Below are 19882 nucleotides of genomic sequence, written 5' to 3'. Positions count from 1 at the left end.
ATTTTTTAACATTAAAAATATTTATTCTATATTAATTATTATTATATTATTCTCTAACTACATTAATATTCTACTAAAAAAATTATTAGATGTTCCGGAAATCGGTCACATATAATATTTAATTTTGTAATGTGTTCTTTTCAATTAAAGTTGAATTTAATTTTAAATAATTTAGTGATTCATTGTTAAAGATTCTACTAAGTGAGACATTAAACTTTCTATGTAATGACAAATTTTTAATAATATTATTAAAATTGTAATACGGGTTCTACTATGAATAAATGTTACATTAATTATTGTGATATAAAATTTAATGTGTTTTTCAATAAATATTTTGATTTTTAAGTTTTATGCATTTTCACTTATCTTATAAAGACTTATTTTGGTGTTCAACTATAAAAATTCATTTAGATATTATAGTATAAGATTCAATATTTATTATCTTATAAATATAAAGTGTATTTTTTATTTAAAATAAAAATTCTATTAAGAGTATAAAATATTTAAAATAGTACAATTCTGGGTGTACTTATGAACTCAACTAAGAACATTAATAAGAACACTAAATCCTATCACTCGTGTGATTTACAGAGTCATATTTTGGATTCAATAATCATTTTAAGAACACGATCACTTAATTGAGCAATTTATCTTAGTCATGTAGCATCATCAATTTATTAGAAAAAGTAACTGAAACAAATTATAAGGTAAGTAATTAATGACATTAATGAATATAGCTGATATATGGGAAGCCTGATATATGCAAGCGATTGCTTGAGCTGGTGAATCTTTGAAATCATTACAAATCTTATCAAAAAAGGAAATATACTGATTGGATACATAAATTGTATACAAAACAATACGTATACTTTCGGTTTCACTGTACTACCCTTGCTGTATTAAATGAGAATAAATAGAAGTTAATATTTGATTTATCTGGACCACAGGATCAAATTTTCATCAATGGTTAGATTCAGGTCTCTCAGGTCTCTCGCTAGTATCCGGTCTCTTTTGAACCTCTCCCTATATATATATATCGATTCCAACGATGAGGTCGAAAATGACATTTGAAATCTGAAACTTGAAATCAGGATTTGTAGTTGCATATATGGTTGCATATGCAACCACAGTATTTTTGAAAATATTTTAGAGAAGGTCGTATTTTTGAAAATAAGATTGGATAAGGTAGTATTTTTGAAAATAAGATTGAAAACGTGATTATTAATAAAAAAAGCCCTAAATATTATTCTCCTGATTTTTTTTATCTTTTTGATTTTGTGTTTAGAATTCTTTTTGAGTTATGTTAATAAGTTGCATGCAAATATTTGAGGAGAAAAACAAAAATACCTATTTCTTTTATTTTTGAAGAGAATTATTAAAAAAAAAAAAAATCATATAACATCTATGAGAACAATCGAGTCGAACAAATATAATAGCGATTATATTGATATATGCACATTCCGCTTCACACAACCGGTCCAAAAACCATTTCTGTATCGAGAGTAGATCAAGGACATCCATTTTTTGAACATAATAACACATATTTAAATATGAGAATATCGGGATCAACGCGATTCGAACACAAGTGGAACGCAAGTCTCGAACGCTATTTGAACATGAGTCGAACACAAGTCGAACGCGAGAAACTCTTATACCACGTTAAATGATCCATTCTCCTAAAATATCAGAGGAGATCTTATCAGGATCATATTATATTCTAATAAAATAAATTCAAATAAATTAGGAACAAAAGTCACCAAGAAGCGATTTGATTAAACAAACAAATTAATCTAAAAACGCAGAAATTCTTATACGGAAAGAAGTATTGTTAAGAAAATAAGAACAAATATCTTAAAAATAAAGTATAGTGTTTGATGTCTGAAATTTTATTTTAAAGAATAACTAATTTTAATGTATAAGTATTATTTTTTTTTTCTTATGCAATCTTTCCATGTAAAGTCATTATATAAGAGTCGGTTGAATATAATTCTGAATTTCTGATAGCTAGGCTGCAATATGCCTTTGAAATAAGAGTACAACTGCTGTGACAACACTTTAGCTCAAGTAGAATCAATCCCTTTATAATGTTTGTTTTTTACCTTATGATAACCAAGAACATTTTCAGAAATGATTATCGTGTTAGGTTTTGGTTGCTTGAAATGATAGGCAACTTCACGCCACAAGGAATAGTGTTGGTGGTTTTGGCGCTATTCCAATATTTTTACCTAATTATAGAATCCATTTTTACCAAATTATAGAATCCACGAGTCCACTTTACTTCTTCCCTGTTTTGAAACTACTGTCTTTTTGGAAGTCTGTTAGAAAATAATGTCAAGAAAAATATTGATAAAAAATGTTGTTATAGAAATATAGAAAATAATATTTTTTTATGAGATTTGATAGTGAAATTTATGAGTAATAACAGCAACTTTTTTCTTCAAAAAATTATGGGAGAACTTGCTTTTCATAAAACCTAACTTTTGAGCTAAAAGTTGCTATCCGAAATAGATTTTAAATTACAAAAAATTATATGTCTCTATATGTCTTTTCTCAAAAAATTTGATGTTGCTGTGTGCAACAACAATATCAAACAATGTCTCAATTTTTTTACAAAATATCTTCTCACAAAATTCTAGTGACTAAAAGAATTAACTCATTTTTATATCTGCATGATAAGTTATTAAATATTTACATATTTCTTGTATTCTATATAATTCCAAAAATGTGGAGAGCTTGTTCTAATACACACTCTTAATTTTTTTATACACGCTCTAAATATATTGATTATAATAAAAATATAATGTTCAAATATATCTGATCTATTTGAGTTATGTATAAAAGGGACAGACGCAAACAATAATCATTAAAGAATAAGTAGGTGAGCACAAAAATCCGAAATCCGGATTATCCGATTTTCCGATTCGGTATCCGGTTTAAAAAATCCGGAAATTTGGATATCCGATCCGAATAAACCGGACCGGATATCCGATCCGATTTTTTTCTAAAAATTCGGATTCGGATCCGGATCACATATATATAGGAAACCGGATATCCGGATCCGATCCGGTTTTATTTTTTTTAAATAATAATATTATTGTAAATAATATATAAAATGGATCCTAGACTTTGAGGGGTTCATTATAACTTTACAAACGCATGCAGATTAAGTTGTGGAGTTCTCTGAGTAGTTAATTTTGAGATGTTCTATGGAATAATTGTCATTCACAAACCCTTTACAGATAAATTCATTTATTAGTAGAGTATTAGTTATTACATAGCACTCTTATATGCAGGAATGGCTACCAATTTTAGTTGACATATTCACTGTCATTGGAGTCTGCTTTTTTTTTTTTTTATAGTTGTGCAAGGAGTGAAGTTAAATGTTAGAAACCTATTTAAATCAAAATGTAGTACTGCAGATTTTCGGAGAAGAAACGGATCCGGATAATCCGTTTTCCGATCCGATTTAAAAGGATATCCGAATATCCGGATATCCGGTTTAACCGGAACCGGAACCGGAATGAATATTTAGTGATCCGAAAAACCGGATATCCGGTTTATAATTCATAACCGGACCGGATATCCGGTTTTGCTCACCACACAGTGTGGGTAGCATAGCATACCCTGTTACGTAGCACATCATTATTAATATACACATAATATATATTTTATTATATTTTTATGAAATATAATTACAAATTTTGATTATTAAACCGAAAACGAAGTTATACAATTTTTTTATTCCAAAGATCATCTAAAATTATGCAATATCTCAACATGATTCTGTAACAAAATAATAATCATCTAGAATTATTCTGTTGTAGAATCAGTTTCGAAAATATTTTTTTTATCAAATTTTAAGTGTTAAATTACTTAAAATAGATATATTTTATAATATTCTATATTAGAATCACGTTTTATATGTATTTTATAACAGAATTTATAATAAAATTGATGATTTATAGTGGCGCATAAGTAACTCCATATAGGAGTCCCTCTCTGTAATGTTCGCCTAAGTATGTATATATAATGGGTCTATTATCATATTATTATTAGGAATTTCATTCTTTAATTTTTCTTTAAATATTTTAGGATAAATTTTGAGTCTCTAGTATTATCCTAAAAGTATTAGACTAGAATTCGATGTGATATGCAAAGCAATTTCTTCGAGTTCTAAACGTGCAGGCAACTGCAACTACGATATTACTCTTAACACGTATGGTGAGAAGCCTCGCTCCACTAAATTTATCTTTTTGAAACATGAAACTTCACTGTCACAAAATTTTTAACAATATTATGGTGCTAAATAGAACTGAATTATACACTACCATATTTGGTAATTATGACTTTGAAGTGCTCGTATTATAAACTCCAAATTATGTGATGCTGGACAGTGGACACAGTGTTTGTCATTCAATTCGCACCAACGGAAACACTGAATCAGTAGGAGGGGCCAGAAGGATTGTGATTTACTGGATAAGTAAAGATTTAACATTGATTATACATGAAATGTGTCGGTAGGGGCCGGAAAGACTATGATAACTTTTGATAAATAAAGACTTAATATTAATCAAGTCTCATGCCATAAATTCGGTTCGGTTAACCGGAAATCATATTGAGTAATCAAATTAATTTTGATTCGGTTAATCATTATTTATATTTCGATCCAATTAATTGATAGTTATATTTTGATTCGGTTTTCGATAATCTGAGATTTTTCGGCTTTTTAACCGCGGTTAACCGAAATTCTATATATTTTATAAAAAATATAATATTAATAAATATATAGCATACACATATGATATATCTGTAAGGCTTAACCTAGAACCAGTAGACAAAGAATGAGCAGGAGAACCATTTTTAAGATTGGCCCAAGACTTTTGCTTTTATTCATGTGGAATGATTGATATGATATTTTGAGAAATTTGTAAGTCTCGCATCGATTCTAGAACGAGAGTGAATATTATAGGAACTCAAATTTCACAACGAAAAATCACTCATATTTTGGGGACATTTGTTGCTTTGTTATCAAGTGATATAATTGGTAGTTTTGAATATTAGGCTAAGCGATTTGAAACAAAACTGCTATTCAATAACTCGTTCTTTGTTTCACAATCAGATTCTAGTTGACGATTTGAAACCCTTTTTTCTTTGCATCATTTTGGGTATTTTAATAATACATTCTATTGTGTGGCAAAAAAAAAAATACATTCTATTTATAATTAAATTAGATTTGGAACCAGTGAAATGTAAATTAAAATCATTTAATTAACACTTACTAATGGTGTTTTTGCTATTTTATTTCTTGTCAGGTATAAAGTAGTACAGGAATGAGCATGCAATTATTTAATAGTGACGTAACTATAATTATGAATATTGTAATTTGAATATATAGAAATTATAAAAATTCATATATTATTGTTATCGACAATATTATTGAACCGCACGTAGAGAATGGGACCAAGATGTCAAAATGTATTGATGTGTGTTTGCTCATACAAAGTCAGCATTGTTTGACAGGCTACGAGAGAAACAACGGAGGCGACAAACCTGTCCCTGCCAATATCTATTCTTACATTACTCGACACTCAAAATCGTCCATATTTTCGTTTAACTTTGAACTTACTTTAATTTCTGTGATACTCCGTATATTTATATAAGGATAATACTCCTTCCATCCCCTTTTACATGTCCATTTTGACTTTTGACTAGTCAAATTAACTATATTTTGACTGAATTTTATATGTATTAGATAATTGAGAAAAATAATAAAAATTATACCATTAGAAAGTATATTTCATCTATTTTAATATGCAACTTTCATATTTTAAAAATAATAAGTGGATAATTTGTAATGTTTAGTTAAAAATAGATCAATTTGACTTCTCAAAAAATAAAATGTACATGTAAAAGGGGATGAAGGGAGTAGCTTATCTTCAAAAAAGAAAGAAAAGGATAATAGCCAGTCCACCACAATCGTCAATGTTAGGGCAACGGAAGTTGCTCCTTCCGTTGCCCTACTTTTGACTCCCCCGCTTGACTTGTTTGTATAAAAAATATATATATTATTTTAATAAATCGTGGGAATGAAATTGAAAATAGAAAATGCTAATTTTATTTACAATTTCTGCCTTTTCAAACACTTCATTAATAATTTATAATTATTAATTAAATTCTAAATTCTACTTATTTTTTAATTTTAAGTAGGAAGTCACTGTTTTTAAACTAACTCAGACGACCCCTATAAATAGCATATATAGAAAGATTTGGTGAATGATAAAATCTTAATATAAGTAATTTATTGGTGAAAGATACAATTTCATGTATTTTTTATCAACAATTTAAAATTAATACCTTCCATAAAATGAAAGGAAAAATAACACGTTGAATTATACATGTGTCAAGTAACCAGATGCATTATATATCATTATATGAAATATTTATAGAATATGAATAATCAAACACTTTTAAATATTTAATTTATTTATATATGTGTCGATATATATTTTTTGTGCTCAAAATTAAATTATTATGCTTGTCGAAAAGACCTGAAAAACAGATCAATATAAAGTTGCTTCGTGTGAATATAACTATACTTTTATTAATTTTATACTTATAAATCATCTTCCCTCCCTTCTTTCGATTGAAAGTCCGTTTGACTGACTTAAATTTGATACTTGTAATGTAACGTGACATTACTTATTAATGACTTACAAATTATTAAAATTGAAATAATAAAATAGTAATGTTTTGCGAGTAAAGTTATGATTTATAGGTAAATTTTATAAAAAAATAATATTAAAATAAGTCACTTGAAAAAAGTCTCTGTCTTATTTATAATTTTAAGCAATCTCACTTATTACACAAACAATCATTTTCAGTTTAAAGTCGAAAATGGCTAAGTCCAAACTTTAAATCCAGCCAAAGAGACTCTCTGAGTTGGTATAATTTGGATGGAGTGCTCAGCATGTGTTTTAAACCTTTTACGAAATATAGTTTTATAAATTATATTAAAAAAATTGAATGAAAATTCAATATATAGAATTTTATATTAGAAAATTAAAAATAAATTATAAAATTATATTTTACAATTTTTTAATATATATTTCAAATAATAGATAAAAACATTATAAAGATTTAATGGGACGGATACATCCTTGTAACTAAGATAAGTTTGTCTGTGATACTATTATATTTATTTTAGATCATCTTAAACAATGGTACGTCAAAACTCAAAACAGTTGTTCCTCGTGCCATCACATGAGGTCTGTCACTATAATTTAATTTAATCCTCTCTCCGTCCCCTTCAAGCCTTCATTTTTTTTACGTTATTTTTGGACACGTTTTTTCATATTTATTTAAAATATAGTTTTAAAATATATTTTTTAAACCTATATTGAAAAAGAAAATTTTTTAAAAAAATTATGAAACTATAATTAACAGAAATCTCAAAGCGTAAACAATCATGAGAACAGAGAGAGTATCTTTTGCAAACACAGGATGCGTAAGACTGTACAGTCCAATCGACCGGGTATATGCTAAGAATTATTTTTTGAATGTCGATCACTTCTTAGAGCAGCGACGACTCTAAAATATTTGGAGGAATTGGTCATCTAAAATAATTCCAGAAGAAGTAGCAGAACAAGAACAACTTTGAATTGAAGAGCAAAGACGAGGTAAATAAACATATTGGATAAGATACTAAATACAAATAAACAAAGATATCATAATCATAAATCAGATAATATAGAAACGAACTAAAATATTCGAAACTCGACACTATTTGCTTGCAATTCGAGACTCTTATTCTTCATACTCACCAAAACCCAACACTTTCGGAAGAACTCAACAATTCTTCCAAATACTCTGCACCCAAATCCTCAAGAACCACCACATTCTCCATTTGATTATCTTTCTTTTTTATTTTTCGACTCACCGATTTTCGCCTCATCGAATGTTTTTTCTTCAATGCCACCACAGGCGAGCAACCCTCTTCGAGGCCACATTTCATCTCCTTGAGTGACTCCTTCACTCTCTCCACGGGAAAATTCAGGATGGCCATCGAGCCCCGCATCGAAAATGCGGCTTGATCATAGGCCATAGCAGCCGTTTCAGCATCGTCGAATGTTCCTAGCCAAACCCGAATCCCATTTCTCGTCGAATCCCTTATTTCCGCAGCAAATTTCCCCCAAGGCCGTCTTCTAACACCTCGATAAGCCTTTTCCTTTTTTGCTTCTTCGAGCTTCAGACTCGAACCCGAACCCGAACCCGAACTGGAACTGACCTCCTCTTCTTTGACCACACAGGAATTATTATTTTGCGGAGGAGTTCCTGATAAAATGCCGAAGAGTAACATTTCTTCGGAGTCATTGAAGTCGAACGGGAGGTCGCTAAGGTCAAAATCCGTCCCGTACGACACGAATGACTCCGGTTGCGAGCCAAAGGAGGATTGCGGCGAGTAATCCATAGGTGAAAACCTAGTGAAAGTTGGATCCATAGCTGAATTAAGCTCTGAATTTCAAGAAGATTGGATAATATGAGTAGATGATGATGATGTTGTTGACAAAGTTTGTGTGCACTGACCCCCTTTATATACTCAATGAATAGGAGAACTATTTAAGTCTATATCGGACTATTTTAGTAAATAATTAAATATCTGTAAAATGTAGGGTGTGGCTAAGGGGGTCCCACTTTGTTTTTCTTAATATGTGTGGGACCACACAAGTGGCTAGTTGTTTTATTACACGAGGGGCCTCATCCCGGCGGCTGGGGACCCAGCTTGGCTGCAGTGCACTCATGATGACGTCATTATACACGTGTCGCGTGATGGGAAGTTTTTGACTAGGTGCATTAGAAGGTTGAACTTGAACATTATGGTCAAATGGAAGCATAGACGAAGAACTGAAAGTTCATTGATCATCACCCCCAGCTTTTTTTTAAAAGGAAAATCAGTTTCCATTCATATGAATCATATCATGTATAAAGATACATCCCGAACAGAGTTTTCTTAATTTATAAAAATATACTACCATCTAACAGAAGAGTATAAGAAGGAATTACTACGATAATCCCGTGTTGAAGAAAATGTTAATATAATTCCTGTTTATCTATTTAAGAAAATGTTAATTTGATTTATGTTATCCAGTTCAATAAGCAGTTAGTTTATGCGCTCGTTTTTTAAGAGAAAGTACAAGCTGGTTTAGTTCCTACTTTTATTAATCGATATGTGTAAATATGTAGAATTATTTTTAAGAAAGTGAGAATTGTAGTTTTTCTTCAAAAACATTTACGTCATTTCCAAACACTTTATTAACTCATTCAGTTATTACTTTTAATCTACTTTGTTATTTAAAGTAAAAAGTCACTTCTTTTAAAATTGTCCAAATGATCCCAATATTTCTTTTTTCAGTCACGTTTAATTCATGTATTATGAGTATTGAAAATTTTAGTTTAGAAATATCTTTAAAAAAAATATTCAAAAAATGTTTTGAAAAGAGAGAAATTCGATATTTTGGAATAATTTTTTTACCAAAAAAGCATATAGAGGGAATACATTTTTCTGAAATAGTTTTGTAAATTAAAATCATTCTGATAATAAATCCATAATGAGAGTTAAAATATTCATAAATTAAAATCATTCTGATAATTATAGTCGAAGGATGAGAGTGTCTAAATTAGATTTAAAAAATCTTATATAATTCATTTAGTTACGATAAGGCCATGAGTTTATGAAATTATGTTATCCGCACAGACGCATCAGCGTAGATTCGACTAATATATTGACTAATATTTAACAGTTATAATGTGTATATAATTGTTATATATATTCAGAAGAATGCCTTTAATAATGTAAACAAGAAAAACAAATTCCACCTGTAAAAAAAAGGAAAAAAAACAAATTCCAACAATCAACTAAAATAATAAAAACATTTAAACTGATTCAAACTTAAATAGTAGTATCAAGTTGGCAGACAGCCCCAAGTCAAGTGGTATGCTTGTCCAATGAGCACTCTGCATATTGCGTGAGAGCTTTTTAAATAATGTGACATCTGTATTGATGCCCCATTAACCTCACCTGATCAGTGTCAGTACAGAAACAACAAACCAATTTTATCAAAACAAGGTGAACACTTGTTGGGATGAATTTAAAATAATGATTTGTGATTTATATTAAAAAATATAATTAAATTATATGATATTTAAATTATTTGTTTGAATAATTTTATATTATAGATAAATTATGAACTACTAAAAATATAATATTATGGTAGATTATTTATTTGAGTGATAAAATTGATTTTTATTAAAAATATAACAAAAAATGTTTTAAACTGTTCAAAAAGAAATATAACATACGACTAATTTCTGAATTTAAATCAGTTTATGATTTATTTCTAATTTTAAATCAACTTATAACTTATTGCACATATAGAGTTTTTTTTTGACGAAAATGATTTAAATCTTCCCCTTTAATCAACGCCAAACATGCTCTATATCCCGTTTAGAAATGTATATGATTATAATCATAAAAGCTATATAAATTTTAATATATTAGAAAAGTTAAAGTTTTATAACCATGAAGGGACTAATTTTAAATTATCTTTATAAAAAACAAAATATTACCAATAAGTAGACAAATAATTGGCAGGAAGCTATATAGATACTGTATTCTAGAAATGTAAGATTAATAATTTGGCATAACTTAAACCTGCACCCAGTCAACCGTTTCAAGACAAGAATGTACCTGAGATCTATTATTGAGAGCATAGATTCATGACTCCCCTTATCAATATTCGATGTCATTGCCGTCACAAAATTAAAATTGTGATACATACATTGTATGTGAATATAGTAATTTTTTGTTTATGCGCACATGCTCAATTTGCTTAAATTGTTCAGAGAAATGCATTTGTAACTCTTAATATCAGCCACTCATATATTAGGAAGACATAATTAGTAAGTGTGGTAGAATAGCCCTTAAAATAGTACATTAGTTCTCTTCGATGGGTTTCTTTCACGTTGGGCGTTGGGAATTAAGATCAATTGATTAGTTGTTTATCCAATTTTCCATTCAAAATTCTGTCAAAAATTATTATTATTTAGTATTATGTTTCTCTAAATTTTTATCTTTTGTTAAATGTGACGGAGAATATCGTATGGCTATTAATCAAGATGAATTATTGTTTAGTTGAGTTTAAAATTATAATTTATAATTTGACCTGATTTTATAATATGCTAAGCGGAGAATTTTAAAATATCTTTTTGAATAATTTTGACTTATTAATAATTTATGTGTTATTAAAAATAAAAGTGATTTATGGATAATTTATGATTTATAAGTAATTTTCGTATTTTTTTAAATTAAGTCATAAGAGAAAACATCTAAAACTGGTTTCTTATTTTAAATCAACTTTTTAATTTATTTCTAATTTTAGATTAATTTTATTAGACAAATACATACTTTTCACTTTAAAATTAATAACAATTTTATATATTTCGACTTGTGGCTCAAGTGGCCTAACTCTCATGACTGTCAAATACTTTTCACAATGTTATAACCCGCAACATAGGTAAAAATTTGTGCCACCCAATAACAAAAATCAACCCACGAATACTAAAATAATTCTTCGATCCACAAAGATTAATAACCGAAAGAATTATTAAATGTGTGATGCATGTGCCTCCGAGTAATAACAAAATAGCAAGTAGGTTTTTTTGTCATCGCAAGACCTGATCAGATTCATAAGAACTTAGCCTAGATTGAGTTGCAGTTGCCCTCGTGGATAAATTCAACTTCATTAAAAAGATTCTGAAAACCCTAGTTTAATATTTTCGGACAGAGACCTGACCAATAACATTTGGGACTGATCGAACTGGCACACACAACTTTTTGAAACATACAGATTCATCGTACATGGTCACTAAACTTATTATATGTCCGTATATGATTCCGTATATTCCGTTTATAATCCGAAATTATCATCTGAAATTATTATTGCATCACACGAATTATATTAAGGTTGCCACTTGTAATGGATTCAACCCCCTTTATAGAGTATATAATTAATTCACTTAATAATCTAGCTGACCACGTGTATTAGCAGTCAGGCCAATCAGCAGGCTACACGTATACAAACAAAATGACACAATAAAAAAGTAATACTGCTGCTCCTTATGTTCAAAAATAGGAAAACAATTACTTAAAAATAAAAATAAAAAAGGAAAACAACTATGACTTGTTAATATTTAATTAATAAATTATATATAATAATAAATCAGAGATATTGTAAAATAATCAGAAATAGTAGATTTCTTCGAAATTTTAAATTGTTAAAACTCTTCCATTTTAAATTATCAGCATTAATTTCATCTGTTTATATGATTAACAGAAAATTATTTATGAATTACTCACTTTTTTTATTTGTAAATAATGACTGTTATTATATATACACAAAGGACATGTGTGTGGTATTACCGATGCATGAACCTGTTCTGTTGCTGCCCTCCTTTTTAGTTAATTGACACTTGCGGTAGCTTCGTCTTTTGTTGACCTCTCTTGTTTATTCCTCCTTAGATTCACTTACCTTTAATAAGTGCTTAAAAAGCACTAGCTTTTTTAATTTTATAGTGCCATAGATTTTGTTTAATATCTGTGTTTGCCGGGTGATGTTCTGCAGTATATCGAGGTAATTATATTTTTTTTATGATAAATATGCATAATTAGTACTTAAAAATTTATGTCCTTAGTTAACGATATTAATCGAAGTGTTTATTTTCCTTAATCTTATCTTATAGCTGATTAGCAAATCTTTTTTTTTTCCTAGCCGCCGCAGGGATTTCCATCGGTTTTCACCCGGTGAAAAACCCAAATTCATTAATTTCTTTGCTTTATTCTTATTTTTCAATAATACTCCTCATCCATGTAAGGATTATCTTTCGAGATTGTTTTTTCGTCTGAGAAAATCTTTTTTTTGGTGAGATTTGTTCCCAATTTATTTGGGTTTTGATTATTCTTTACTTATAAGAGACTGGCGTGTGTTTTGGTGTGATTCAATGTCCAGAACGTTAGATCAGCCGTATTTTTAAGGGTTTGTTCCGGTGATAAAGATTAATATGAGATTGCAATTACGATATATGGGATTGCAATTATGATTGATAGCTCAAACGGGTTTCGGTGATAGCGATACATGTACATAGATCAATATCACGAAATCGTTTGATTGTGTTTTTATAAAAACTAGATTAATCAGCGATATAATTTGTCTTATGTTTGTTCGACTCTTAGGGGGTGTTTGGTTCATGGTTAATGAGCTCGGTTAACGGAAATCAGAACCTTAGAGCATCTCCAACAGCGTTGGCTATAATCGTTGGCTAAATTGGATCTGTAAGACATTATGTAAAATTTGCTGAACCTGTAAGACATTTTGCTTCAATGGTATTGGCTATATTGGTTGGCTATAATTTAAAAATAGTATGTTATTAATATTTTAAATTGTTAAAATAGAATATATCAGTTCAAAATGGTAATAAATGATGTACAATCTTCCTACATATTTTCTTACAGACCTGTAGAGGTTCGACAAATTTAGCCATCCATAGGAGGTTGGCTAAATTTATAGACAACAGGTGAGCATGGTTGGAGTTGAGTTTTTGGAGCTGTTGACTAAAATTTTTTATTTTAAGTATGCCAACTCATATTTTAGCCAAGGGTTTTAGATGGTTGGAGATGCTCTTAAATATCTCATAACAAGTGTTTGGATTAGTTATTTGGTATTATGGAATGTGAACCCCAATCCTTTTAGGTGGTTAAATCATACACTTCCCATCCCTTGGTTGCATTCCCATTCCCATTAACTCCCATTTCCATACCCTCCATTCCCATTCCCAACATTAATCCAAATGCCCCCTTATTGTTATTGTAGTTGCCTTATAGCTTTTCATTATTGAATTAATTCCTTTAAAAAAAATTACCAGTGAGCATCGAAGGCATGTCGTAGCATTTTTCTAGAATTTACGGTGTATATAAGATTAGGAAGGTGTGGCAAAAATTTAAAGTTATTAATAAAAAATATTTATATATTTATAATTTGTGAATATAAATAAATTATAAATTAAGTCAAATAATACGGGTAGCGGATATAGAAATATTAGGGAGGAGGGGGATTCTAGAAGGCTATTTAGAAGAATGGGGTTAGGGGAGCTTTCAACATTGTTTTTGATTGGGCTCTTATATAAGTATAAACTGAGCATAAGGATAGCAATGAAAGCGATATGCCTATATCTTGAATTATTCGCTTTTCAACCCAGACATTTTTTCCCGATTCGTTGAAAAGTCAAGTCAAGTCAGAACGCAGGGCGTGACGAAAATGTGATGCTCATCCGTTCAGGAAGATGGTTAGGTTGATGGAGTGATATAATATTCATATAAATTTGAGATTGTGTGATTAATCGAGAGTATTGTAATTAATATATTTAATAAAAACTATAAAATATCAATTTAAATTAAAAATAGTATAAATAAATTTAATAGTTGATTTAATTTGTATTAAATATTTATATTTAATTATTTAAACAGAAATAAAAAAAATATGAGAAATAAAGTTCATTTTCGTACCCCTCACTCATACGCACCTACACCTTTTGGTATTTAGACACTCATCTTGAGATTTGAGATATAAGTTTTAAAATTTATTTTTTTAATCAAATATTAAGTATGAATTTAGAATAAACAAAATTCATAATTTCAAAACACTCAGAATTAAACAACCTTCCAATTAATAATCATTGGTTGATATTGTTATTATAGCCAATGACTCTCAATCATCGGTTGCTGTTGTTATTTTTGGGTACTCATTTGTATTTGTTGAATTTTTTTGTCAAATTAGATGATTATGTTATGAGAAATATGAATGATTTGATAAAATTTAACAACCAAATTCTAAGGGTCGATATATAGCCGCTTGATTGAATGAGACTATTGCTCAAATGTCAATTTGATTTATATGAGTTTATTTATTTATAAAGATTGAATTATAAAGAAGGTGACATAATCTTGCCTCGAGTTTAATCAGTAATATCAGTATTATAAGAATTATGTTATTATATAGAGCATATATTAGTTATGGAAGCTTAATCTAAGACCGATTAATTATTATTATTTGGATAGCACTGATGTATCACCATATACTGTTCATCGTTTATAATTTTATTATTGAAAAAAAAGAATTATTGTGAATGTTATAATATATATTCTATAATCACACATAGAGAATACTTAGAAGAAAATTAATTTAAAATATGAATTTAGATTAATTATGTAATTCAAATATAATTACAATATTAATTGAGTGAGACTTAATTGAATTAGATAAATAAATCAAAATCACATAAAATAAATCTGAAATTCTATTATAAATTATTAGATGAGTTCTAATTAGAAAATGAAAATGAGTCTTATAATTAGATGAATTCTAATTAGATAATGAAAAGTTGTCTGATTCATTTATGAGGAAAAGTCGGAGCAGTTGAAAGAGAAATATTCGAGGAAGATAAATTAGTTTTGTGGCGAGTCCCTCCCTCCCCTTTCCTCATCCACAGAAGATTGGACTTTCGGGATGTTCGTATGAGAAATATACCAATTGTACTTTTGATCGAGAAATAAGAATATTTTTCTTTTCAATAATTAAGGAACAAGCAGTTAGAGTAAGTGCAAGTGAAAATTTAGTGAAAATAGTTATAATAGTTAAGTCTATCGAAAGTATTATCAAAATTATGATCAGTAAATTTTTAATCAAAAAAATTATCACACTTATTTAAGTTAAATAATCATCAGGACGTTACAACAAACATGTTATTATTATCAAATAAAATAAAGTACGGGGGTGTATTCGATTGGGATTTTAATGGATTGTTTTTAGTTTATGGATTTTAATGGATTGTATGAGATTTTGATTTTGTGCGGATTCTTGATAAAATGTCGCAGAGTTGATAAGATTTAGGTACAATGCTTCAAAATCCCATTGATTTTGGTGGGATTTCAAAAAACTTAAAATACACTGAAGAATGCCACAAAATCCATCATTTTATGAAATTAAAAAAAATCCATCAGATTTGAATGGATTTTAAACAATCCCAATTGAATACCACCGGATTTTAAAGCATAATTTAAAATCTCAATAGAATACCACCAGATTTTGTAGCATAATTCAAAATCCCAATTGAATACCTCAAAATTTTAATGCATTTCAAATAATCCCAATCGAATACCCTCGGATTTCATAAATGCAAAAAAATGCTTTAAAATCCCAATCCAATACACCCCTCTAAGATTTTATAAAATGACAATGACTTGCATTAAAATAAAGTCGGCTATTTTCGACAATCAAAATTTAGTCGAAAATAGCTAAATTTCGACCAGAAATGATCGAAATAGCTAATTTTGACCAAAAATGAAACGGTCGAATATAAATTACTCAAAAATAACAAACAGTGGAAAATGATATAATTTCAATCGAATATTATCGAAATTATAAATTTACCGAAATTATAAATTTGACCAAATCTCTACAATTTGTTAAAATATTTTAAAATTTTAAATTTGACTCTAAAAAATTATTAAATTTGACCGAAATGATCGAAATAATTAAATTCAACCAAAAATGGTCGAAATTAGTTCAAAACCAAAAATATTAAATTCGACCGAAATGATCTAAATTAATTCAAAATTTTTGGACCAGATTTAAGTTGCAATTTTTTAGCTCAAAGTTATGGGAAGGGATTCCCCCATTCATTTTGTCCTCAAATTTGTTAACTGAAAAAAGATCGGATTTATTTTTATTTTCGACCAATTAAATTCGAACGAGTATATTTTTCAGCGAATTTACTCAAAATATTTCGACCACCTATTATTTTCGCCCACATCTAGTCGAAATTTATTGCCGAAAATAGTCCAGATTTTTGTCGTGTTGGATTTTCTAGAAGTTGCACAAATTATGGTGTTTGGAAAAAAACAGAAAAGTTGTGTTTCAGAGTTCATAGTAGAGATAGAATTTAGGAGGAATAATAAAGGGTAGTATAAAATGTGGTTAATTAGGTTATAAAGTATGAGTGTGTGCTTAATCAAGTTAAAAAAAGTAGGATTAGTTTTAATGAGGGCATAATAAGAAAAGTGCTCACGTTTTATGAAAATGTAAAAGAACGAGGGGAGCGATCCAAAATACAAAACATAAAGAAATGAAAAGAAAAAAATGAATCTAAAAAATATAATTTATGCAAACGTTCAAGGTTCGATTAGCACATGTTCAAGGTTGGATTAACTTTGCCCTCCACATTTAATTACAAGGATTAATAAATTCAAGTACAAAGCATACGCTGTAACACTAAAATACAGATCTGTATACCTTATACGCTGTAACACTAAAGAAATATGGATAATTACATTTACGCCATCAGAAAAGAAGATAGAACCAGGAAGAAGCTGAATCTATTGACTTGAATTTGGTCCGCTGTGTAAATTGAAGTTGACCATTTTTATACTTTGAAGACTTACTTGCAAGGGAGATATACACAGAAATTAATTTACTCTCTTCTCCCTCGTATTTTTATAATATAATATTATGGAATTATACGTATTTTAAATACAACTGATTCGGATATTTTACGAATACGAATATATAATCTTATATATGCAAAATACTCAATACTTGGTTTCACATTAATTTGTTAAAGTTTTATTCTTATGATATATTAGAGTAGTTTAGTTTCTTAATATTTGTTTAATATATGTAATAAAATAATTAGTATATATAAAAATAATTTTTAACACAGTTAAAATGTGAGTGATTCCCGTGTGTTCATTTCCCTGTATATATAATTAATGTATTTAAACCCTTTTATTTTGTATAATATTATTTATCATTTAATAAAAAGTTGTGGTTTTCATTAATATTTCAACTAAATACGTTGCATGCAGAAACTGATGTTCATAAATCTCACATGTACTTTAAAGCAGCCATCGATGGCCGCAGCTGTAGTAGATCGATTTTAAAATAAGAAGTGAGGCAGCCAATTTTGATATATATACTAGCATGTTATAAAGCTTTTACATTATTCTCTTATAAAAATTGCACTAGTGGTGTTAAATATAATATACGTACACAATTACTTTAGTACAAATTTTTATAAAGGTGAAAATCATGATCAACTCGTCGAATCGCAATACTAACCAGATGATATGTAAATACCTTTCAAGATTTATTAACCAAATGTTTATATTTAAATTCACTACTAAAAAATGGTGCGGTGAATTTTGACTGAAAGCATGCAGTCGAATTCAACTAATTATTTGTTGACGGGAAATTATGTTTGATTTTAGCACGGTGAAATTTAACAATTTGGTCGCGTTTACGGCTGAATTCGATCATCAATCTCATTTCGATCCTTGGTTAAAAAATCTAAAAATTCCAGCCTATAACCCTAGCAGGAAGGTAAATTTGCTGTTAAACTTATATATAAATTCGATTAACATTTTTTTGCCTGATTTTACTATGTTCAGTCTAATTTATAAATTAGACTACAGTAACTATATATTTTTGATTAAGTATTATATTTAGTATTTATTTATTGATTGCTAAATTATTTTCATTAAAACATTGACAATTCGTGAATGAAAATAATTTTATGTGTTTAATTACGTTCACAATTAATTCAAAATTTATAACAAAGATTTCAGCATCTGAACTTGATTTTAGATTCTAAATTATAATCAGATTCACGTTTTGTCAATGATATGTAGTAATCCCTACAAAATTGATTAATAGAATATAACATAAACAAGTGCTAAAATATAAATTAATTTAATATACAAATTACTAATCTTAATATCAGTTTTGGGTTGAATTCAATCCAATGACTCTCAAAGACTCAAACATCATCACGCCCGTTAATATATATGCTCCCACAAAAACTTATAATCAAAAATCAAATTCACTCAGAAATATTCTCAATAAAAATCGCATTAACAAATAAACCAAAACACTTGTCCTACTATATATACAATCTATTTAAAAAAATTAACAAAATAATTTGACACTTATATACAAGCTAGGAACAAAATTATATATTTTGTGAGTCATATTTTTCTTTATCAATCAATCTTTTATTTGGTCATAATAAATAAATTACAAAAATAAGTAATATATTATCAATATTTTCTAAGAAAATTAATAATGGATTTAACATATTGAACATAATATGAATACTTATTTAGACAAATAAACAAAAAAATGGAGGACTAACCATTTATGTTACTACCTCCGTTCTTTTTTACTTGTCACTTTGACTTTTTGCTTTTTGCACGTAACTTAAGATGAGTAAAAAACATAATTCCGCTTATTATATTTAAAATTTTCTTTTTGTGAATAAAAATATAAACTATAAACTTTAATTTAGAAAAAGAAAATTTTAAAAATAATAAGTAGAAATATGTTCTTTAATCATTTTAAATTACGTGTAAAAAGTCTGACAACTAAAAAAGGACGAAAGTAGTACTTTGTACGAAAATTACTAGTTAAACACTTTTTTCTCCCTCGAAGGTTCCGTTCATGTATTCAATGCGCCCCAGCGCGGACACAAGCAACTTGCATTAAATAGATTTATTCAACTTATATATAAACACAATACGTGCACATAACTAAACATCTGACTCACATTAACAAACTTTGACACACATCTCAAATTCACACATTTAGGGTTTGAATCAAAAGCCATAAATTGTGACATTTCAACTCCGATAACAATCCCCATGGACGCCAATCACGGATCAACGAAGAGTTACAGTAACGAAGTTACCTCGAAAATAAACACTACAAGAAAAACGGGTAAA

General features: G+C 28.4%; 1 protein-coding gene across 1 annotated transcript; it reads right to left on the bottom strand.

Annotated features, from left to right (window-relative positions):
- Positions 1-7634: 7634 nt before the first annotated feature.
- Positions 7635-8574, bottom strand: LOC108213456 (ethylene-response factor C3). The gene has a single exon (XM_017385254.2). The coding sequence runs from the start codon at positions 8495-8497 to the stop codon at positions 7817-7819; it is 681 nt and encodes a 226-aa protein (XP_017240743.1). The 5' UTR covers positions 8498-8574; the 3' UTR covers positions 7635-7816.
- Between the last annotated feature and the right edge of the window lie 11308 nt (positions 8575-19882).

This window comes from Daucus carota, chromosome 3 (genome assembly GCF_001625215.2).
Source record: "Daucus carota subsp. sativus chromosome 3, DH1 v3.0, whole genome shotgun sequence".
NCBI classification, from domain to species: domain Eukaryota; kingdom Viridiplantae; phylum Streptophyta; class Magnoliopsida; order Apiales; family Apiaceae; genus Daucus; species Daucus carota.
Note: the sequence above shows the minus strand (reverse complement) of the source record. Positions and strands in the feature narration are given on the sequence as shown.